Raw genomic sequence first — 23,907 nt, forward strand, 5'->3', positions numbered from 1 at the left:
TCCTGTGGATTCTGGTACCTCCTTCCCCGAGTGAGATAATGCGATGGAACTGGGCTACACAAAAACAGTCCATGTTGTCCTCCTACTGTTTATGCACGCTTAACAACTGTTGCATTGCCCTATTTTCTTTAACGGCCCAGCGATGCTTTTAAATTGTCTGGGAGGAATGATGGCAGACAAGCCAGTGTCTGCCACTTGTGGTCAATAGAAACCAGCATGTCAGTACATAATGTCTTTTTCTCCTTTCTCGTTATTCCTCAGTTCCGTTGCTGTCGTGGGGTCCCAGCTTCAATTTTAGCATCTGGTACGTTGAACTTAACGGCATCGACGATCCGGATGTGGTACAACCCTGCCTCAATTGGTACAGCAAGGTAGGCTGCAGAACTGCTGGAGGTTTTTGTGAGAGAAAGAAATTCAATTTTCTGGTTGGTGGATAAGTTACCCTGTTTGAATTCAAGCAGTCAACTATTGTATGACACTCGCAGCATCAATATCATTATTTCTATAGACATAGCTGTTTGACGTGGTGCTTTAGGTTTGGCCCTGTCTCTGTGAATCTGGGGAATGTGAAATGCTTTGGAAAAATAATCCCGCTTTTTGCGAGAAGCGTGAGCATTTCATAATGGAAGAACTTTGACTTTTGTGTGACAGCATATTTATAGCTTGCCTCAGTTCCAAAAGAAGGATTTTATTTAATAAGAACGACAATGATATTGATATTATTGTCCTGATTTGACCTTTCTGCAATTGAAAAAGATCCCGAGTACCTAGTATATTGGGGGGGGGGGGAGGGGGAAAGCCTATACATGCAATCTCAGAAAGCTTTTGGCAGTCAGGTAAAGGTAGTCAATAGTGGTTAGATACACCAAGACTCTGCCTCGGTATGTGGAAGGTTCAAATATTTCTGCAGGTAGTTGATGGACGTATCTTTTTGCCCAGATTTTCCTTGGCCCATAAAATCAGAGCCTGCTTGATAAGTTTGAAACCCTTGATTCCTGTTTTATGTTGCTCTAGTTTCGATTTTAGGCTGTATTTTTTAATGATACAGTTTTTAAAAATATTGGACACCGCTTGTAGATTTTTAAAACATTAAATAGTTTATAAATGCCTCTAAGCATGTGTGGTTTGGGGCTGGTTTCTGAGCTGTCTGACAGTACAGAAGTTGCAATAATTGTTTTAGGATTAAAAATATGCATGATGAAAGCAGTATGGAACTTTTAAACTTCCTGGCTATTAGACACTACTGAGAGATCTTCCTTTCCGAGGGCCCTCATGGTATAGCTGATAAAGTGGTTGATGTTGACCCAGGAGATACAGATCCAAATCCTCACTTGGGCATGATCCTGCCTTGCAAGGTGGTTGTGCAGATAAAATCGGTGCAGATCCATCAGCACTGCAGCTAAGCAGGTCTGAGCCTGATCAGTGCCTGGGTGTCTGTGACTGCCTGGTTCCATGGTGGAGGGCAGGCAGGATATAAATGTAATTTAAAAAGTAGGAAACTAAATCAGTAAGAAGGCATATGTATAAAATTAAAATTGGGCATTGCTTTCTCTCATCTGCTCCCAAGGGCTTAGGTAAAGGTAAAGGGACCACTGACCATTAGGTCCAGTCGTGGCTGACTCTGGGGTTGCGGCGCTCATCTCGCTTTATTGGCCGAGGGAGCCGGCGTGCAGCTTCTGGGTCATGTGGCCAGCGTGACTAAGCCGCTTCTGGCAAACCAGAGCAGCGCACGGAAAAGCTGTTTATCTTCCCGCCGGAGTGGTACCTATTTATCTACTTGCACTTTGACGTGCTTTTGAACTGCGAAGTTGGCAGGAGCAGGGACCGAGCAATGGGAGCTCACCCCATCACGGGGATTCGAACCGCCGACCTTCTGATCGGCAAGTCCTAGGCTCTGTGGTTTAACCCACAGTGCCACCCGCGCCCCTTTTCCCAAGGGATTAGGCCCCTGTTTAATCCATCTCAGTGCCGGAGGTATATCCTGCAGCATTTGGCTGGGAGATCCACAGTGCTGTTCTCATAAATTTTCTTGTGTTCCAGTAGTACCGTGAACAGGAAGCCATTCGCCTCTGTCTGAAGCACTTTCGTCAGCACAACTACACAGAGGCCTTTGAGTCCCTGCAGAAGAAAACCAAGATTGCGCTGGAGCACCCCATGCTGACAGACCTTCACGACAAGCTAGTCCTGAAGGGCGACTTCAATGCCTGCGAAGAGTTGATAGAGAAAGCTGTGAATGGTAAGGGCAGAGCAGGGAGCAAGGCACGTTTTGATTAGATTGGCAAATGAATGGATGTCTTGGCTCTAGCTGGGCTTTTTGGGGTCCCTTTATATTCTTGACCTCTGTAAGTCGTCAATGAAACAGGACCCCTCACCTTCCCAAGCTTCAATCGTGGGCTGGGCTATCAATAGATCGTCCAAAACCGGTTTGAAGACCGTATCGTGATATCGGTTTCATAATTTTTCACCTGGCAAAATATCGCGAATCTTGATGTGTGTATGTGCACGCATGCTGTGCGAAAATCACAATGTGGGGGAAACCGTGAAGCCAGCCAATGCTTCTCTCAGTTCCTGCAACCCCTGTTAACTGTGCCACATGCAGGTAGCATTGAATCACAAGAGCAAATATCACAATGCAGGAAAAACTGAAGCCATCAGTGGCGCTACATAGTTCCATCCTTATTTCAGACATCGTGATATATCATAGTGTTGAAAACCAGATACAGTGGTGCCCCGCAAGACGAATGCCCCGCAAGACGGAAAACCCACTAGACGAAAGGGTTTTCTGTTTTGGAGGTGCTTCGCAGGATGAATTTCTCTATGGGCTTGCTTCGCAAGACGAAAATGTCTTGCGATTCCTGGGGTTTTTTCCCCGCTCCCCACCCCCTTTTTCTAAGGCACTAAGCTGCTAATAGCCTTTTAGCAGCTAATCCGCTAATCCCTTAAGCCTTTAATAGCCGCTAATAGCCGCTAAACCGCTAATAGCGCTAATCCACTAATAGGGTTGCTTCGCAAGACGAAAAAACCGCTAGACGAAGAGACTCACGGAACGGATTCTTTTCGTCTTGCGAGGCACCACTGTATTGCCCAGCCCTATGTCATTCAGATTGTTGGCAGTGCCAAACAATTGCAAGTTGCTTTGAGATCCTTCTGAGTAAAAGAGGGATGAATGAAAATATGAATAATATAAATACAATCTTCTTTGCAGCTTGGCAGGCAGCCAACCCAGAACAAACTTTACAGAGCTAAATCTTCCTGTTAACAAACTCCCCACTTGCCCCGCTCAGAGGAGTGTTCCCTAAAGTGGCTGCATGTCATGTCTATCATGTCCAAAGTACTCATCATGTGTAAGCCTGGCTCTGGCTGATGCTGCTGCAGCTGCCCTGGAGGCAAGCAGTTGACTCTGGAGGGAATAGCAGGGGAATGCAGAGAGGGAGTGGCTACCTTTCTGCACCCCTCTGTTGTTCTCCTGATCTTATCTTTCCTTTAACAGCCAATTGTCCCCTAGGGTTTGTGTGAGGGGAAGGAACAGGGGTAATTGGCTGTTAAAGGAAAGATAAGATAAGCAGAGAAATAATGCATGAAAGAAGGTGGTTAGAGGCTCCTGTTTCCCTGCATGCTTGACTGTGATCCCCTCTAGATTCCTCTGTCCTTCTCCTGGGGATTGCCATAGTTACTGGACCTGGCTTGCGTGTGGCTGCTTATAATGTGACAAATGGAATGGGTAGCTGGGATCTTGGAGTTCTGATGCAAGAGGAGCTCCACATTACTGACCCACCTTGCCCCGGCAAGATTTATTGCCACGGAGCCGAGAGCATTTTGCCTTTGGGAAACAATTTCCAGATGCAGCGCCTCTGAGGGATGCGATGCTTACATTTACAGGTTGACCGTTGAGTCTGGGAAACAAGGGGGTAGCCTCACCATCACAAGGGCGAACATTTTTGAAGCCTGCAAAATATAGTTCCCTGTAGGCATGGTGCGATTGCACAGGCATTTGTATTCCTGTTCTTGGAGGTGTGTGGCCTGGCCCATAACGTCTCACTGTAATACAGGGGTAGGCAACCTAAGGCCCAGGGGCTGGATGTGGCCCAATCGCCTTCTCAATCCGGCCCGCGGACGGTCTGGGAATCAGCATGTTTTTACATGAGTAGAATGTGTGCTTTTATTTAAAATGCATCTCTGGGTTATTTGTGGGGCATAGGAATTCGTTCATTTCCCCCCCAAAAATATAGTCTGGCCCACCACATGGTCTGAGGGACAGTGGACCGGCTGAAAAAGGTTGCTGACCCCCGCTGTAATATATGGTATTGGCTGGCCACTTGTATAATGTGACTTATTCAACTTATTCCTGGTCACACAGGTCAGGAAGCCTAAGCTAGCTTAGCAGTGTTGACTGCAGCCTTTTGGGTTTCAGGGCTGTTACCAAATGGCAGGTGTCTCCTCCCCTTCCCTCTCTGGTTAGGGAGCAGCGGGTGGCGCGCCAGGTGTGTGGGGAGAGAGCCGGGGACAGGAGCATGGAACAGTCTCCCCAGTGAGAGTGCTCAGATTGCCTCGGAGTGAACTTTAACCAAAGAAGTGTTTGTCAGTGGCTGGGACTGAGCCCAGGGATGCTTTTTCCACAGGTGAATCCCTCAACTGCATGAGCTAAACCCAGGGCAAAGAATGAGGCAGCTGTTTACCAGCTGGCAAAGCCCAGGGCAGCTCATACATAAACACCTCCTTGTGGCTGCGTGCTTCCTTAAAGATCTAACCGGGATGCCAGAGCACTAGTTTTCTTACCAAGTCCTCCTCCTCCAGGGAATTTCTCAAGTTCCCTGGGCCTGCATTTCCAGGCCTTAACTGGCCAAAGCAGAAATGAAGCTTTCTGGAAAACTAAACTGCTGGCTTTTGTACACACGGCTTGGAAATAGGTTGGGCTTGCACTTGTGCTTGAAAATGCCACATATTTATTTTTCTCACAGTATTGCAGAGGGTGCTTGATTGGGTGGAGAGAAGCGGTGAGGAACCCAGGGCTAGAGTTGGCTGCAGCTGGGACCAGTCCATGGCAGGCTGACATCCCTTTGCCCTGCATCCAGATAATGTGTTTTCAGTGTCTGTTGGCCATCGGCCACGCATGCTTCCTCAGTCCCCCTCCCCTCCGGTGTCTTCTGAAATTCTCAGAAAATGTGCAGATGGAAACTCAGGCAGCTGCCGGACTTCCTCTTGGAAATAATAATAAAAAAAGGTTTCCCTGAAACTCAGCTGTTTCGCAGCCGGGGCTTAAATACCTCATATTTGGATTCGTTCCTAGAGCTTCCAGGCAGCCTATATTCTGGCTAGCTCTCAAGAAAGTTCAGTCATATGGTAGAAATGCCAAATGCAGGGTTACCTTAATGGTGTTGCTTGGAAGCGCCTCCAGATGCAGGCACCAAGCGTTCCAAATAATTCATCTCGCCAGAGCTGCAAAAACTTGTAAATTCACAAACACCCACCCGCTCCTGCCCCCGAGTCAAGACTCTGTTTGGATGACTTCTTGCCCATTTCCGATGACTGCGTATCTGTTGGCAGAGGACTGCTAGGGGCTGATTCTGATGCAAGGCTTTCCCTTTTCCAAGTGATACATGTGGAAAGCATACATCTGAATGACCATTCCCTAGGCTTTTGTAAGAGAGGTTGGTCTCCATGACTAGACAGGAAGTTAATATCTTCTTAGCCAGCTAAAGCCAGGGGGGCTTTCACCCATTCCCCACATGGATGCTTATCTGACGTATGAAAGAATTATCTAAATTGGTTATAGGCAGGCCTTTTTTAAAAAAAGGAGCTTGTGCTGTTTGGAGAAAGTGATGATAATAGGGGAGACAGCTGGATCTTGGCAACCGGTTGCAACAGGCTCCATCTTTTCCTTAGCTTGGCACAAGTGTTTGGGTGCTCTAAGAGGTAGGGTTTATTGAGTCAGGTAAGTGTTGAGGAGGTGCCTTTGGATAGGCATAGAGGATTGACACAAAGGACACGAGGGGTCTGGGGATTTCTGCTCCCTGGTGGCTCCCTGTCTGTGGAATGCTCTCTCCAGGTGGGCTCACCTGGCACCTATACACGTTTAGGTGCCAGGCAGAAACGTTCCTCTTTAACCAGGCCCTGTGCCGATAGACATCCAATGCCTTTTATAAAATGTGTTTTTGTTTTTATTACGTATTTTGTCTTTTTATTGTGATTTTATGTTGTAACAACCCTGAGATCTGCGGGTACAGGGCAATATACAAATTTAATTAAAAGAAGAAGAAGAAATAAAATAGCCTTCGTGATCCATAAGAAAACAAATCCCAGTTGGGCAATATATTTGCCGAAATCTTTAGTTGTAATAAAGTATGGCAAGCTTTCAAGTTCTCCAGAACACTTCCATCAGGAAAGATGTTACACAATGCAAGCAGTGAGGAGGACAAGGATAAACAACATGCAACAATTAGCTTTGAGGTCAACTTGCAAGCTCTGTTCCAAGATGGAGATTGCTGGCTGAATAAGACTCAGATATCAGGTTGCACAACTAGTATTCTGGGCATAAAGAGGAAATGGCTGCTTCCCATCTCTTGAGAAATCATAAAGTCTGGTTTGTAACCCAGATCTGTGTCAAACCTTAAAAAAACAACCCTGCACAGGTTCCTGGGATAGGCAGATAGCAGAAATAAAGAGGAATGTGGCTGCCTTTATTTTAACAAAGCAGCCAGACTTTAATTTACCAGGCTGCAATTTAGTTTGTTCCAATAAAGGAGGGGAAGAAAACCTCCAGACATTGCTGGTCTGTAGTTTCCATCATCCCTGTCCATTGGTCATGCTGGTTGGGGCTGATGGGAGTTGGATAACATCTGGAGGGCCACAGGCTAGCCATCTCTGCAATAGACATATTGACCAGCTGGGGAAAGTGGTGAAAGTTAGTGGAAATACTCTATTGTCTATGAAGCAGAGGTAGAACAATAGAATTGTAGAGTTGGAAGGGGTCACAAGGGTCATCTAGTTCAGCCCCCTGCAATGCAGGAATCCTTTGCCCAACTCGGGGCTCGAACCCACCACCCTAATGCTCTAATGACTGAGCTATAGTTTTGTATAAGCCTATGGCATTCAGTATTCCCAGGCAGTCTCCCATCCAAGTACTAACCAGGCCTGACCCTGCTTAGCTTCCAAGATCAGATGAGATATCATTTCTGTTCAGGGTAGTATTTTGACATAGGGTCTGCAACTTTTCTGTATTCTGGCTTTGGTAGCAATGTGGGACTGTCAGGGAGCTTGGACTGGTTAAAGGGGAGAACTGGCTCTGATGTAGACTTAACACATCATCTGTGACCCCCCTGGCCTTCATTTCTTCCCTGGGTCCGAGTCCTACTTTGTGTCTGTGAGCCTTGGTAAGGTCACGCTGCCCCTGAACTCCCCACTTTGTAATGGGAGAACAAGCCTTGAACTGTTTCAAGCTGCTATTGGGTCAGTGATTTTGCTTTTCTGAGCCTGCCAAACATCTGTTTCCAGCTCAGTTATGTGTACGCTCTTGAAAAGACTGCAGTGCATTGTGAAATGCTCGGTTAGCAGCAAGCTAAATTTATTTAGAACTGAAAGAATTGCTCTGCTTCTTGAGAAAATATGTGCTTAGTCTCAAAGTGCTAAGCAAGTTGCTACTTGAGGAACTGTCCTTATGTCGTGGAAGCTGGATAAGGGGGCATTTCTTTGCTATTTTTCCTCAGTTCCCGGCCTAGAACCCCTTCCCCAAACTGGTGCCCTCCAAATGCTGCTGGACTACAACTCCCATCATCCCTGACTATTGGTGATGCTGTCAATGGCCAATGGGAGTTGTAGTCTGGAACATCTGGAGGCCATCAAGTAGGGATGCTGGTCAGGGGCTGAATAAGACACAGTCTTTTGGGTGGGTGGGGGCGTCAGATGTTGGAGATCGGTGGAATGAGCTAGATTAGCAGGAGAGTCTTTCAGAACTGGAGGGCTGTAGCTTGGTAGTACAGCATCTTCAACCACTCCTCAAATTGCTTGGTTTCCTTGATCATCTTGGTCACCCCCTCTGCACACCTTCCAGCTTATCAACACCCTTCTTAAATTTTGGTGCCATGGATGTAACCCGTCCTTGGGGAGACTTGCACAGTTCTCCCCCCTCCACCCTCCCTTAGCTTCAAGATTTATGCTGGGATACTTGCAGTTTCTCCAGCTAGAGGTCTCCTCTAGCCATTCTTTTCTCTTAGCTCCTTTCTATCACTTGAATGAAAGGTAGGCAACTCAGCCTGCTTAAGAAAAATAATGAAGAGAGTTGGTAGGTCGTTTGTGCACATCCCAGAAATCCCCTGCTCTGAAGCCAAGCCGCTTCAAGAGGCACCAGTGGCCCTTCTGTGAAATGAACTTGCAATGTCCCAGCAAGGTACATTTTGCAAAGCACCTAAAAGCCCCAATCCTGGCACCAGCTCCCTTAAGTAACCGTCTGTTCCAAATTGCTGATGATGAGGGCTTTGGAGACATGTTTTGGTAACCAAGCCGGTTGAGAACTGTTTCTAAAAATCAGCCGAAAGCCTTCTTTCTAAACCGCCGTTTCGTTATAAGTGGACGATGGCCCTTGGTGCAGGGGACGGAGGAATCCAGTGCATTGCGGTGGCATTTTTCCTTGAGCAGTTTGGCAGCGAGAGGAATGGGAGGAGAGGGGTCAGGTGCTTTCTACAAGATTGAACCAACTCACCCTCCCTCCCTCCCTCCCCTGGCCAGTGCCAGCTCAAAACAAGCCTTTGTTGGTGTTTAGCACAAGGAGATTGAAAGCGGAGTGGCTGCCAAGGGAGAAATATTTCTGGGAAGAAGCCTGGAAGAACTCCAGGCCCAGCATCCTGCGCAAGAGAAGCCGGGTTATAAGGAAGTCACAAACACAGCTGGAGGCGGGAGAGCGTTGTATGTGACACAAGTCATCCTGGGGGGTGTTGATTGGAGATCCTGACCCTTTAAAAAAGCACCATGCTGCATTTTGGTCTTAGGAGCTGCCAGGGGAATTCTGCAGGCATGAGATGCAAAGGCTTTTGCGCTTCGAAGCATTCTCACCCATCCTCAAAACAAGGACAGGATCCAGCTTGCCTGAGCAGGAGCACACATTCTGACATCCTGAGCTGCTAGCGATGCTCTCCAGCGGCTTCTCTGGCTGAACTCCCCTCCTGTCTTCACACAGTGAGATCTATCCTGGTCAAAGGGCATTGTTACTGTTGCCATTTAATTATAGGCTGCTTTTCAGCCCAGAAGCCACCAAAGTGATGAGCGGCTGATTAAAAGGAAATATGCAACGGGTGCAATAAAATGCCATAAATCAGGGGTGGAGAAACTCAACCCTTGGGTCCTCCAAGCATCTCTTTCGGCACCTTAGGACTGCCTCCAGTCATGCCCCCTCTGCAGAAAACCACTAAGTTTGGCTCCCCATCTTTTCTGAGGAGTTATATCCTTACCTGACATGTTTGATTGTGAGTGATACCTCATCATGTCACTTGGTGGTTTTGCCCAATTTCTATTACCAAGATTTCTGCTCTAAAATGCTCAAGGTGCCTTTTGATCAGTTTTTAATTAATGCTATTTACTTTTTAAAGGTATAGTATTTAGCACAGTTTATTATTATTATTTTTTAAAGTGATGTTTTTTGTGAAGCAGCTGGCTGATGACATTTTCTCCTGTTTTTGTTTTCCCCCCTTGAAACAGATGGCTTGTTCAACCAGTACATCAGCCAGCAGGAATACAAACCACGGTGGGGTCAGATAATCCCCAAAAGCACCAAAGGTGAGAAAATTGGATTTGCTGTAACACAGTCTGTAGCTGGTTATTCCTGGAAGATCTTAAGAAGCTAGTGCAGAATGTGTAAGAATCATGGTCCAAACAGGACCTGACTGCAGGGATTTAATGCCTTCTTTCACTGGCTGTATGTGCACTTCAAATCCCATAAAGGTAAAGGGACCCCTGACCGCTAGGTCCAGTTGCGGACGACTCTGGGGTTGCAGTGCTCATCTTGCTTTATTGGCCAAGGGAGCCGGCGTACAGCTTCCGGGTCATATGGCCAGCATGATTAAGCCACTTCTGGCGAACCAGAGCAGCACACAGAAACGCCGTTTACCTTCCCGCCAGAGTGGTACCTATTTATCTACTTGCACTTTGACATGATTTCGAACTGCTAGGTTGGCAGGAGCAGGGACTGAGCAACGGGAGCTCACCCTGTCACGGGGATTCGAACCGCCGACCTTCTGATCGGCAAGTCCTAGGCTCTATGGTTTAGTCCACAGCGCCACCCACGTCCCTCAGATCCCATAAGGTCATGAAAATAATATAGTGACATGGTCAGTGAGAATACCCTCCACCCTTTTCATTTCATTTTGTTTTCAGAAGAGGAAAATGTCCTTTTAAGATGCACATATTTCACATGGGGTTGATGGGAAAAAAAGTTGCATTTTTATCCCACCCTAATTCCCCAGGCTCTCGGGGGTGGCATACATGGTCTTCTCAAGTTATCCCTGCAACAATCTGGGGAGGGACTAACTCAAATCTATCCAATAACTTTGAATCCAATTAGAAATTCAAACCTAAGTCTCCCCAGTCTCATTCCAACACTCTAGCCAGTACAGTGTATCGTGTTGGATTTAAGCATTCTGTTTTGACGCCTGCATGTTTTGTGTTACAATAGCCATTGCTGTCGTTTTCATTCTTGGAATTACGTAAGTTTGCGCATCTTGAATGCAGTTAAATAGGTGCGTCGGGAAACTCACAACCATGTAGAATAATGAGGATTTCTCTCCCTTAAACTTGAACCAGGTGATGGCGAGGACAGCAGGCCTGGAATGAGAGGCGGCCATCAAATGGTCATTGACGTGCAGACAGGTGAGCAGCCTTTAGTTTTTTGTTTTCTTTTTAAAAACAAAACTATAATTGGTTTGTGCATCTGGCTACAGTTCTGTGGATGACCTTATTTCAAGGTTCAGCTTAAACTGTTGAGAAACCAGCGAAAGGTTGCAAAAGGAGGACCATTGCTGAATTAGGCAGGGAGCTTTTGACCTCAGCTCCTTCCCCTTCCAGTGCATTGGAGCAGACAGATGTGTTTAACTGGAGGGACGCAACACGACGGCAGCTAAAAAAGCCAATGCAATTCTAGGCTGCATCAATATGAGTATAGCATCTAGATCAAGGGAAGTAATAGTGCCACTGTACTCTGTTCTGGTCAGACCTCAGCTGGAGTACTGTGTCCAGTTCTGGGCACCACAGTTCAAGAAGGACACTGACAAACTGGAACGTGTCCAGAGGAGGGCAACCAAAATGGTCAAAGGCCTGGAAACGATGCCTTATGAGGAACGGCTAAGGGAGCTGGGCATGTTTAGCCTGGAGAAGAGGAGGTTAAGGGGTGATATGATAGCCATGTTCAAATATATAAGGTTGTTTTCTGCTGCTCCAGAGAAGCGGACACGGAGCAATGGATCCAAACTACAAGAAAGAAGATTCCACCTAAACATTAGGAAGAACTTCCTGACAGTAAGAGCTGTTCGAGAGTGGAATTTGCTGCCAAGGAGTGTGGTGGAGTCTCCTTCTTTGGAGGTCTTTAAGCAGAGGCTTGACAACCATATGTCAGGAGTGCTCTGATGGTGTTTCCTGCTTGGCAGGGGGTTGGACTCGATGGCCCTTGTGGTCTCTTCCAACTCTATGATTCTATGATTCTACGATCACAGACCAGAAGCAGATGCACTTAAAACAAAATAGTTCTGCACCATGCAATGTTGGGATCAGGCTCTTGGGGCTGGAGTTCTCGGGACCTGTCTTACTCAGACCCACCTAGTTTTGCAGCCTGAATAATTGCCAGGAGTCTTGCATAGCTTCATGGGAACTCAGTGCACACTTGGCACCAGAGGTTTCCAACCTTTCCTGTGTGAGGCAGTTGGTTTAGCTCCACTAGGCTTCCATAGAATCATAGAGTTGGAAGAGACCACAAGGGCCATCGAGTCCAACCCCCTGGCAAGCAGGAACCACCATCAGAGCACTCCTGACATATGGTTGTCAAGCCTCTGCTTAAAGACCTCCAAAGAAGGAGACTCCACCACACTCCTTGGCAGCAAATTCCACTGTCGAACAGCTCTTACTGTCAGGAAGTTCTTCCTAATGTTTAGGTGGAATCTTCTTTCTTGTAGTTTGGATCCATTGCTCCGTGTCCGCTTCTCTGGAGCAGCAGAAAACAACCTTTCTCCCTCCTCTATGTGACATCCTTTTATATATTTGAACATGGCTATCATATCCCCCCTTAACCTCCTCTTCTCCAGGCTAAACATGCCCAGCTCCCTTAGCCGTTCCTCATAAGGCATCCTCATAAGGCATCCTCTGCCTGTCTCTTCCTCCTTTCTTCCTGACCCTTCTCTCTGCTTGCCTACATACCTTGTTTTCCTCGCCTACTGAATCTTCGTCCATGAACGACCCTGGCTGGTAGGTAAGACTGTGCCTGTCTGATCCTAGCCTGGAGTGTCCTGATTTTGGCTGCTTGATGGCCTGTGGTTCTTGAGCTTTCCTTCCGTCAAGACAGGTGTGTTTGAGGCGTCATTCCAGGGACCGATTCAGGTTCATTGTTCCAGGGATCAGTGTGTCGTCCCTTTCCCAGTGTACAAAGCAGTCATATTCCGGGCTTGGTTTAACTGGTTATTTTTTAATTTGGTGGATCAATTGAGGAGCCCCTAAGGGTCAGGGAAAGCTGGCAGCCTTTGCCTGAGGTTTCTGTGACTGCTTCGACCAGAGACGTGATGTCACCGAGTGGGGTGGACATTGGCTGAGGACCAAGAGAACGTTCTCTTTGAGGTCCTTGGCGGATTTTTTACTTTGTGCTTTGGGGTCTGATTGCTGGGAGGAAACCTTTCTGCTGGGGAGATTGACTAATGGTCTGCAGTTATTTTTTGCTTTCCATTACCTCAGCCACGATAAACATTTTTTTTTAGTGAATCCTAATTTTCTTTGGTGCTTGCATAAATAGCACTCCTATTGGGTGATTTCAGATCACCCAAATATGTTTTGGTATCCCAGAGCCATCTGTTTAAGAGGTTGCTCTGAAATAGACTCACTCAACCTTCTTATTTTCATTGAACACTGAAGACTTTATTAAATCTTAGCTGCAATTTTTCAGGTCACTGTGGTCATACCAGCTCCCCAGTTTTGTAACCTGTTATAAGGGCTTTGAGGAGCACAGTAAAAAATAAATAAATCTCTGAATAGAAAAGCTATTTCATTCTGAAGTACAGCTTGCTTGCTTTTAACCTCTACCAGAGAGTTTTCAGGGTAGATATATGTGTACAAGGAATGCTGAATTAAGAGAAATGACCTAGAGTAGGCTTTAAAATACTAAAGTATTTCAGGCTGCGTTGGGGCTAAAATGATGGCCTGGATTTTAAAACTTTTGCTGCTCTCTGTTAAAAATTGTAAGCATTCTTTTATAGGGTCTAGATTCGGAATTGTCTTATACTGCTGTTTCAGTTTTAACTTTTTAGATACTGGTTTAGATACTGATTCTAAGCTACCTTGGACAAACTTTTGTTTCGAAAGGCAGCATATAAACCCTATAAATAAATGAAAGACAACTTTAAAGCAATCCAAGGTCTTTCTGGTTATATATATGCCTCCTACCGTTCCTGCTCATTTTCTTTCCTCCCTCGTGGTTTGTTTTGTTAGGTCATTGTATTTTGTGTGGGGACATTGTTTTATCATTTTTGTACAGCTTCTAGTTAACAGCCACATAATAAATAATAGTTATACCGTTAAATGCCAGAGGGATTGTTAATGCAGCAGGGAAGCACCCTCTAGTGGACAGAAGGCGGAATAGTTTTTAACGTTATTATTTTGGCAGAAATAGAATAGGAAATTTTCTCCTGACGTGCATGACAGTAGCTACTTTGTAGAGAGGCCAGTTTCTAGAATTCTGCAGTTTGTCTCAACAAATTATGACGTACTCCCGCTGTCGTTTTAAAACTGCCACGTGTTCAGGGAAGGTACTGGTGACCAGTGGCTATTTGCCTGATTTTCCCGGGCAAATAGTACCAGGACATTTCGTGCTCCCGCTATTTCAAGCTCGTTTGACGCTTTCGGGATGTGCAATCTGGAACAATCCAAGGGTGGCTGAGGAATTTTAAAGGTGTGTCAGTCGCTGCCAGAATTTCAAGGTGGACTGCTCTTGTCGCCTGCTGCTCTCCTCTCAGCAGCCCCTCACCAGTATATTCAGTCTGTATTTCCTGCCAGCCCAATATTCAGTGGCTGTAAGTGATTTACCAGCCAACGAGAAGCTCTCCTCTGCTTGCTACAACATCCCATAAGTCTCTGATAAAACTGAGCTACATAGCTTTCCATCTGCCGCCTGGAGGATGCATATTTCAATTACAGTGGTACCTCGGGTTACATATGCTTCAGGTTACATAAGCTTCAGGTTACAGACTCCGCTAAGCCAGAAATAGTGCTTCAGGTTAAGAACTTTGCTTCAGGATGAGAACAGAAATCGTGCTCCGGCAGCAGCAGGAGGCCCCATTAGCTAAAGTGGTGCTTCAGGTTAAGAACAGTTTCAGGTTAAGTACGGACCTCCGGAATGAATTAAGTACTTAACCCGAGGTACCACTGTATTCCAAGCTGAAAAAGTTAGTGTTAGCTTCCTTAGCATCATCTGGAAAACTTCCAATTTGCTGTGTGACCTTTGGGGCCTATTTTGAACACAGGACAGCTTCCCCTTCTTCCCCACCCCCCATTCCTAGTTTTTCTACTGCCCGAGACTTACCTTGATCCATGGAACGTGACATTGGCCTTCTCCACCCTGAACAACCTCTTGCAAAATGGAAATTCCGTCTCCATTGCATCGGACTTAAGCTTCCTTTTTCTTTAGTTGAGAAGGGCCCAGAGGATTTTCCCTCGGGAATCTCACTGAGGAATAACACATCCCTGGTTTGCTTGAGGCAGACGGACACCTGAACTTTATTCTTTTCCATAAACGTGCCCCTCCTCTTCCCATTATGGGCATAAATCCAAAAGACTGGTTCTGGCCAGTCTAGCGCAAATGGCTACCTGGGGTCCCAGAGTTGGAGGCAGCCTCCCACCACCACCACCGAGATAAAAATGACACGATATTGCTAAGCTATGAATAGCAAAGCGCCTGGCGTGGGGATGAATCAGCAGTTGGCTCACTAGCCAGCTACCTGACGGAGGAGATCCCTCCTGCCAATTTATTGCATGTCTTGTGGGCATCCATTTTAATATTTTGCTTAGTGCCTCACGAAGCCCGGAGACATCACTGTAGACGCTTTGTTAGGGGCAACCGTGTGCGTGTTTGCTCTCACAGTGCTATGGAATTGATGATAATTCCTGTCAGAGGAGGATGGTTACGTAACCCGTCAGCGTCGCTGCAAGCAGCAATACGGGGATGTGCTTTCATAACCGGAGGTCAGGCCTCTTGTCTCCGATGGCATCAAGCAAGCTTAAAGCTTAAAATCTTAGGGAGCATCTCCTAGTCTATAAATCCTGCCCCACCTTCCAAATTAAGATCTCCTAATCAAGCCAACTCCCAAGTACTAGTGGTTTGTGTTTTTAACAAGAAACAGCGTTGTGTCTCTAGAGTAAGGAATTCATAGAATCGTAGAGTTGGAAGGGGTCCCAAGGGTCATCTAGTCCACCCCCCTGCAGTGCAGGAATCTCAGCTGAAGCATCCCTGACAGATGGCCATCCAACCTCTGCTTAAAAACCTCCAAGGAAGGAGAGTCCACAGCTTCTCAAGGAGGTCCGTTCCAGTGTCAAACAGCTCTTACTGTCAGAAAGTTCTCCCTTCCTCTCCTTGTAGGTTTTGAGGGTGTCACCCCTTTCTTCCTCCCATCCCTCCCCCAAACTGGGAAGCAAAGCTGCATTTGTTTAGATGGTGGTTCTAGAGCAGACATAGGCAAACTCGGCCCTCCAGATGTTTTGAGAGTACAATTCCCATCATCCCTGACCACTGGTCCTGTTAGCTAGGGATGATGGGAGTTGTGGTCCCGAAACATCTGGAGGGCCGAGTTTGCCTATGCCTGCTCTAGAGAATGGATAATGCGTCTGATTTTCTGTTAGTGAAATTGGTGGTTCCTGTATTCTACTGCGGTAATTTGGTCTGCTGTTGCATGGTTTGATCATTGGGGGTTTAGTATTCCTGTGTTAGTATAGTTCAAGCTATGGTTTCCCCAGTAGTGATGTATGGAAGTGAGAGCTGGACCATAAAGAAGGCCGATAGCCGAAGAATGGATGCTTTTGAATTATGGTGCTGGAGGAGACTCTTGAGAGTCCCATGGACTGCAAGAAGATCAAACCTCTCCATTCTGAAGAAAATCAGCCCTGAGCGCTCACTGGAAGGACAGATCCTGAAGCTGAGGCTCCAGTATTTTGGCCACCTCATGAGAAGAGAAGACTCCCTGGAAAAGACCCTGATGCTGGGAAAAATGGAGGGCGCAAGGAGAAGGGGACGACGGAGGACGAGATGGTGGAACAGTGTTCTCGAAGGGACCAGCATGAGTTTGACCAAACTGTGGGAGGCAGTGGAAGACAGGAGTGCCTGGCGTGCTCTGGTCCATGGGGTCACAAAGAGGCGGACACGACTAAGCAACAACAACATTCCCGCGTTAAATGGGAGGGGTTGTAGCTCAGTGGCAAAAGCATCTGCTTTGCATTCCCGACATCTCCAGTTGGAGCTGGGAAAGGCTTTCTGCCTGGAACTCTGGGGAGTCACTTCAAACCGGCCTGAGATCTTTTGATGAAGGGTGGTATATAAATCAAATAAATAAGTCAGTCGGTCAGCGTGGATTATGATGAGCTAGCTGAACCCGATGGTCTGCTTCCGAATAATGCACCTTCCTAATGTTCCTGTGTTTTACTGCTCTAAAAATGAGGTTACATTTACGTAAGCAGCTGTGTTTTATGCTCCTATAAAAGGAAAGCTCAGCTGGTTAGACTATGATCCTGCTCATGCCAGGGCTGCAGGTTTGATCCCTGTATGAGACAGCTGCATATCCCTGCATTGCAGGCGGTTGAACTAGATGATCCTCAGGGTCCCCCCCCCCCAAAAAAACCCTCTGTGATTCTATGAAAAGGAGTTGGCACATGTTCTGTTAACTCCGTTTCTTGGCTTATATGCATGTTTTGCATAGCAGAAGCAGAAGCTACTGGTTGTGATGTCAAAGTAGCTGGGGTAGCATCAGGCAGGGACAATGTTTGAAAAGTATGTATTGGAACAATTGGCTTCAGAGACTGTAGAGCCTGTAAGTGGAAGACATGGGAATATTAGCCTGCTTTGAAAACGCTCCCTTGGGAGCAGTGCGTGTGTGAAGCATATCAAGCAAATGGTTAAATACGGACGAGGCTGGCCTGACTGTGATTATGCCAGCAAAGGTTGACTGTCAAAATACCTCCCTGCCCCTTGGGCCTTTTTCATGAAAGAAACGAATGCTTTTCTTAGAAGGGGAAAATTTCTGAAGAGCGTTTTAACAGCCGTTAAATATTCTGAAGATAATACTAAGCGGAGGAGACGCAGGCAATCACCTTAAGGACTCATCAGAATGGCGTGAAAGGGCTTGAAGGAGAAAAGAGCTCTATCTTAAACATGGGGAAAGAGCTTTCTAATTAAGAGCAATTCACCAGTGGAATATTCTGCCTGGCAAGATCATAGGAAACGTGGATGAAGAGGATGGACAGACACTTGTGGAGAGATGTTTAAGGGGTGGTGGGAATAAAATGGCCTTCCTGGTTCTAATTTATTTATAAGTGAGGGCTTCGAAATTTGGAATGGGGCGGGGGCTTTGTTCTACCTGTCAGAATGCTCCTGAATCCCACTTGCTGGAAACGGCAGGAGCAGAGAGTGATGTTGCGATCCGGTCCTGATTCCAGGCTTCCGATAGGCTCCTGGTCGTCCACTGAGAGAACAGGATGCTGCGCTAGACGGGCCATTGGCCCATTGATTCACCTGGGTTCTCTTTCCATTCCTATGGGGACTGATGCAAATTCTGGAGCGAGGATTTGCATCAAGATAATACTTCATTACAAAGGCAGCGCTTGTTCCGTACTTCTTAAGTTCAATTGCAGACCAAAAATAACTTTTGTTATTTATAGTATCAGCTAAGGAGACAAGAGGAGAGAGAGGCAAACGTTGCTCATTCCGCTGAGGAGGTTTGGTGCCTCTGTCTTTTGTGCTGGGGGGGTGGGCGCAAAGTGAGATGCAAAGCAAGCTTGCCTCTCTCCTGTCCTGTCTGCGATCTTAAGAGTTCAGTCTAGGATGGCGATGGATCCAGTTCTTGTGCATGCTATTTCCACCAGCTCCCACCAGATTCAGTTCAGGTTTGTGATCGGCGCAGCCTCTCCGTGCTTTGCGTGGCGTTTTGCCCGAGGTCCAGTAGGATATGCACCGCGTGCCAAATCTCTGTGTTTTTTCCTCCATTATCAATCGGGCCATTGTGGCAAATGTGGGTTTTGTGAGCTGTGAGAACTTAGGCACACAAAAGGACTTGCTCTTTGCAAGGAACATTGGCTGCCCTGTGCCCAGAAAGGAAGGGTAATTAAAGTTAATGACCCAAGGTAACCTCCTGGCGATGGTGCCGGTGGCAGCCACTAGCACTGCTGCAGACAGGGGTCAATAATTCCTATCCTCCTCCTCTTAAAATCCCTTTCTAAAACAGATGCGTTGTTTCTGTCGGGTGGAAAGCTGCCCAGATGCCTTTGAATTAATATGTTAATATTTTATTTCAATAAGTAGTTTTGGCGTGGAATCATTTGGGCCGGCTTAAGCACTTACCCCGACAAAGCAGCCATTTCGCCCCAAATGTCTTTAGGGAACACTTTTCACACCAGCCTGCCTGCTAAGACAGAAGGCTCTGAGGCCTGCCGTCACCCTACGTGAACCGAGAAGAGAGCCCAGGAAACTCCCAGCACTTTCTCTCCTGTGTCTGCGCATTGCTTGAGAAGATCAGTTGTGGGAGGCAGGTGTTCTGCTGCCCTCCAGTGTTTTAGACTACAATTCTCATCAGCCCCAGCCAGCAGCTGGTCTTAATGCTATATTCTATGCTAGCTGCATTGCAGTTGCCAAAAGATGCTAACTTAAAATAATAATAAAAAATGGAGCAGGATTTCTTTTTCTTTACATTGCAGGGGGTCGGACTAGGTGACCCTCGGGATCCCTTCCAACTCTACAATTCTATTTTTTCTTCTCTTACCTCTTTCACCTGTTTTGCGGTAGTTGGGAGGCTCTTAACCAGTGACCTGGGCAGCCCTTGCGTAGCGTTTTTCATTCTCTAGCAGTAGGGGAAAAAGCAGTAGCGCTCTGGCTGGAGAAAGCATAAAGCCATTGGGGAGCAGCTTGCGGTAGAAATTCCCTTGGCACAATAGCTCCTCCAGCCGCCATCACAATCTCCCTCCTCCTCTTCCTCCTGAGGTCCACCGGGTTTATCTGTGGTTGTGATTCCGCTCCATCGCTCTTTCCAAAGTGGTTTCCTTCTCTGATAGGTGTAAAACTGAGCCACACTCAGGATAAAGGTTTGGGAACTGGAGGAAATGTTTGACCAGGTGCCAAATAACCACTGACTAGTTTTCCCACTGCTTCTGGATAACTGATATTTTACAGGGCCAAGTGCAGCCCTTCGCGCTTCTGTATCTGCCCCTCGGATGTCTCCCCTGGCCATACTCCACTCCAGCCCTACTTTGTACCCCAATTGTTTTCACCTATAACTCTGATAATGCCTCCTGCTTGTCTGGTTGGAAGATAGAAAGGTGTGTGTGTATGTCTGTAAAGAAAAGACCCTACAGCAAATATAAAATTTGCATTTGTTGCTCCATCCACTTTTCCTTCTGGCTATGCCCATGTGCAGGGACGCGGGTGGCGCTGTGGGTAAAACCTCAGTGACTAGGACTTGCCGATCGCATAGTTGGCGGTTCGAATCCCCGTGGCGGGGTGAGCTCCTGTCTTTCGGTCCCAGCTCCTGCCAACCTAGCAGTTCGAAAGCACCCCTAAGTGCAAGTAGATAAATAGGTACCGCTTTATAGCGGGAAGGTAAACGGCGTTTCCGTGTGCTGCGCTGGTGCTGGCTCGCCAGAGCAGCTTCGTCACGCTGGCCACATGACCCGGAAGTGTCTCTGGACAGCGCTGGCCCCCGGCCTCTTAAGTGAGATGGGCGCACAGCCCTAGAGTTGGACACGACTGGCCCGCATGGGCAGGGGTACCTTTACCTTTACCTTTATGCCCATGTGCAGCATCTGGACCTCCAGTGGCTGCCTAGAAAGGAATGTGGCCCTTGGGCTACAAAAAGTCCCCACCTCTCCACTTGCTCACCTTTCTCTTTCAGAGTCTCCTTTCTTTCCAAACCGCTTAGGAAGTATAGGAAGGGGATAAATGTTTGGATGTCTCGGGAGTGCGTGTGAGCAGAGCTGGCCTAGGTGCTACCACTTGCCAACCTATAATGTCTTATGACTGAGATGAACTCCCTCCATGCACTAAAGTATAGACTTAACTCAGAAATTGCAACTTCACTTTGCTCTTTGTGAAGGATCATAAGAGGTCAGGACATCTCTAAGGGCCTCTGTGCACTTACCCTGCTTGAATCCTAGGTGTGTAAGAGGTTCACTTGAGTGTCCGTCAATCCTTTCTTTTTTATCTGATTGGACAGCATTGTTTACTCCCACCTCTCTTTGGCCCGTTAGAGCTACTCAGTGCCTCTCTTAGCACAAAACCAGATCCTTTTCAGATAGATAGTATCAAAGCCTATATGCTTCGAAAACCTCCAAATGGTTAGGGACACAGCCCACCAGGAATGTATTGACCAAGCCCCATGAGAATACAGCTAGCTTTTTACATTAAGTGTTTGCCACCAGCTTCCTAGTGGATAAGTTATCATTTTCCGAAGGAAGTGATACTCCGGCAAGTTTTCCTTGGAGTCGACCCGTTGAAATTAAGGAACATGACCAAATTAGGTCCATTAATTTCAGCAGGCCTCCGCTGATTTAAACTTGGTTGAGTGCCACCCTGAAATTTGGAAAGTGTTTATAGATGTTGCAAGCAAACATTCTAACGATGATCTCATATTTCAATCTGTTTTGTTCACAAACTAATGCCTTTCTTTCCTGAAATTTTGATTAGAAACAGTATATTTGTTTGGCGGCTGGGACGGGACTCAGGACCTGGCTGACTTCTGGGCCTACAGCGTGAAGGAGAACCAGTGGGCATGTATATCAAGAGACACTGAAAAAGAGGCAAGTTTCAAGCATTTTCTTATGAGTGCGCCATGTGACCAGAGCCTGGCGTTTGCCAAGGCAACACAATTCTTAAAAACACCCTGATTGTAGCTCAGCCTTGAGCCAGCAGTGATGTCGGAAACTTAACATTCCCATCCCCTCCGTGCTTGTTCTAAGAGAATATGAAGTCATGACCCTTTTCGGATTTCAAATGCATTTCATAATAGTTGATGGAAAAGTTTGGCCGTTCCATTGCCGAGAAATAAACAAGATGCTTTGGCAGAACAGAATGATAAAAAAATTTTAATGAAGAGTTTGGAGCTGATGGGAGACATCAGTACCAAAAGCTACTACTGGATGTCTCCAAATATACACGCAGAAGAAGCACTTAACTAAATGAAACTTTGGGAAGAGACGAGTATCTGGAAGTTGGATGGTTTTTAAATGGGTTTTACTTGAGTAAAACTTGGAAGACTTTTCTCTTCTCCCCTCCCCTCTCCCAGGGACTGAACTGGTGCAGCAGAATGGCTAAGAGAGAGTGAGGAATGAATCAGGGAGTCCTTGGCTTAACTCTCCTCCAGGCAGTCCAAAGGTGGCCTTGGACAAGTCTCTCTCAGCCTCGGGCTTCTGTATTGGGGGTATAATACTGGCCTGCCTTCCAGGATTGTTGCAGAAATGGCACAAAAAATTGTAGGCAGAATATGTTGGGCACTTGAAAGCAGCATGTAAATGCTAAGGATTAGTTCCTAACCAAGCTTCCACTAGTGGGAGCATCTCAGAAACAGAGTTCTGCTCATGGGATGTATCTACCAGTGGAAGGCATAGGGGAAGACTTTCATCAATTTCCCCTTGTCCTTATACCCCTGGAGGGTCGGGTCACAGTGTTAGAAACTCAGATATATAAGCTAGGTGCCAAATGACTCCTTAAACAAAGGTTGCAGTCTCCAAAACAGAATGTCCTGTTGCCATTTTGGGGCAAGATGACTCCAAAGTCTTATTTTTCAGGCAATGGACTGACTGATCTGGCTAGTTCAGATGACAACCTTCAGCTAGGTTGAGAGCTTTGAGAACTTGAAGAAGAAAAGTCACTTGATCCAGGGACAGTCCACATGCCCATTAACCTATTTCACCCTCTTTTTCTTAACAGTGACTGCTCCTGCTCAGGCTGCACAGAAAAAGCATTTTGCTTCTAGAAATTCATTCCGATTGCGCAGATAAACTACAACTGATGGGGTAGTAGCATGTGAAAACAGTGCAGATCCAGTGATCCCCAGATGTCAGGCACAATCCTGTTGCCCTGGCATCCTCACTTGGTCTCAGGTGGCTGATAGCTAGGTGCAGAATGCACCTGGCGCCTGGCTAATTTCGAACACTGTTGGGCAGCCCTCTGTGTGCCACCTACTCCCTTGTATTCTCTGCTGGATCCCCATTCCTTCTGCAAATGGAAGGAGGCCTCCTGATCATAGAGGGTTACTTAAGGAAGAGATCTAAGTATATGCTGTGTGTGTTAAATCTGCTGCGTAAGCCAATATTTTACTATTTTGAAGGAGGGTATGGTGTAGCTCTCCTCTTGCAGATGAGGAGCAAACTCCCTACTAAGAGCAGCCGGTGTGCTTCTGGGCCAGGAAACTCACGCTTCTGGACTGTGACAAAAATCTCGAGGCCAACTGCAAAGGTCACGGTTGGAACGGGATAAATAAGCTCAACAAGGGAGATGCTTCCAATGTTCTTGCGAGAGGAAGGGCAGCTTGTTCATAAACAAGCCACTAAAAGGAACAATCTGTTGTACTGAGTTGTTGAGAATATCAAATGGATTCTAAGAAAAAAAATGTTTTGCTTTTGAATTATAACATGTTTATTCAAACCCTGAACCTCAACGCTGGTATTGCATGTGAGGCTTAGGCTGCAAACTTGTTCAGTTATTTGTGGGGTAAAGGCCAGTGAGCTCAGTTAGACTTACTTCTCAGTAGTCACGGGGCAGGCTATTAATTGCCACTTTAAAAGGCTGTGAATGGGGATCTTCTTTGGCAGGCAACTACAGGTTACCAGAAAGCTTTAGAACAAGTTATTCTCTTGGTGTCTCCAGATTTCTAATGCCCTTAGTGAGAATATATTGAAACCCCTGCTCTGCATCACCTTGATCTTGGCATCTTGGGCCAGCTTGCCTGCAGGATCAAAGCATAGGGCTGGGAAGAAGAGAAGAAGGCACATTTGACCAGAGTTTAGATGGCCTGACTTGGGTTATGTGCCCATTACTGTAAAGAAAGAACTGAGGCCAAATTGTAGCTAATGCTTGAGGATGCTCATGCAAGCTTATTTCCCTATATTCGGTTAAGAACTTGCAAGATTTGCAGCAGCCTGAGTTGGTGGCCTGGGCTGTTCTGTGGACAGGGTTGGAGAGAGCATGCATGTTGGATGGTCTTCCTAAGACAGCATGTCAACTAAGATGGCACATACCTGTGCCTCTCAAACTATGCGATGTCCCAGAGCTGGGAGGAGCTAGCAGGGTGTGGCAGCATGAGGAATGGGCAAGCATCGTAATAATTGGGGACATTTGAGATCCCAGGAGGGGGTGGGATTCCATCCTGCTGATAGGCTTCACATACAGTGAAACATGAACGGCCAAATGACACGTGCACCTTAAAAGAACTGACACTGGGACCAGAAACCTGAAAACTGAACCCAGAGCACGGAAGAACA

The 23,907-nt window shown here is 46.7% G+C and overlaps 1 protein-coding gene across 1 annotated transcript in view; it reads left to right on the top strand.

Moving 5' to 3' along the window:
• MKLN1 (muskelin 1) overlaps positions 1 to 23,907 on the top strand; it is a 91,074-nt gene that overhangs the window by 24,777 nt on the left and 42,390 nt on the right. The window contains exons 5-9 of the mRNA XM_083402021.1: positions 262 to 371; positions 2,044 to 2,236; positions 9,688 to 9,765; positions 10,789 to 10,854; positions 21,113 to 21,225. Coding sequence (XP_083258147.1) covers positions 262 to 371; positions 2,044 to 2,236; positions 9,688 to 9,765; positions 10,789 to 10,854; positions 21,113 to 21,225 — 560 coding nt within the window. The remainder of the gene's footprint in view (positions 1 to 261; positions 372 to 2,043; positions 2,237 to 9,687; positions 9,766 to 10,788; positions 10,855 to 21,112; positions 21,226 to 23,907) is intronic.

The sequence above is a fragment of the Podarcis tiliguerta genome, assembly GCF_965153285.1.
Source record: "Podarcis tiliguerta genome assembly, chromosome: 10".
NCBI classification, from domain to species: Eukaryota; Metazoa; Chordata; class Lepidosauria; order Squamata; family Lacertidae; genus Podarcis; species Podarcis tiliguerta.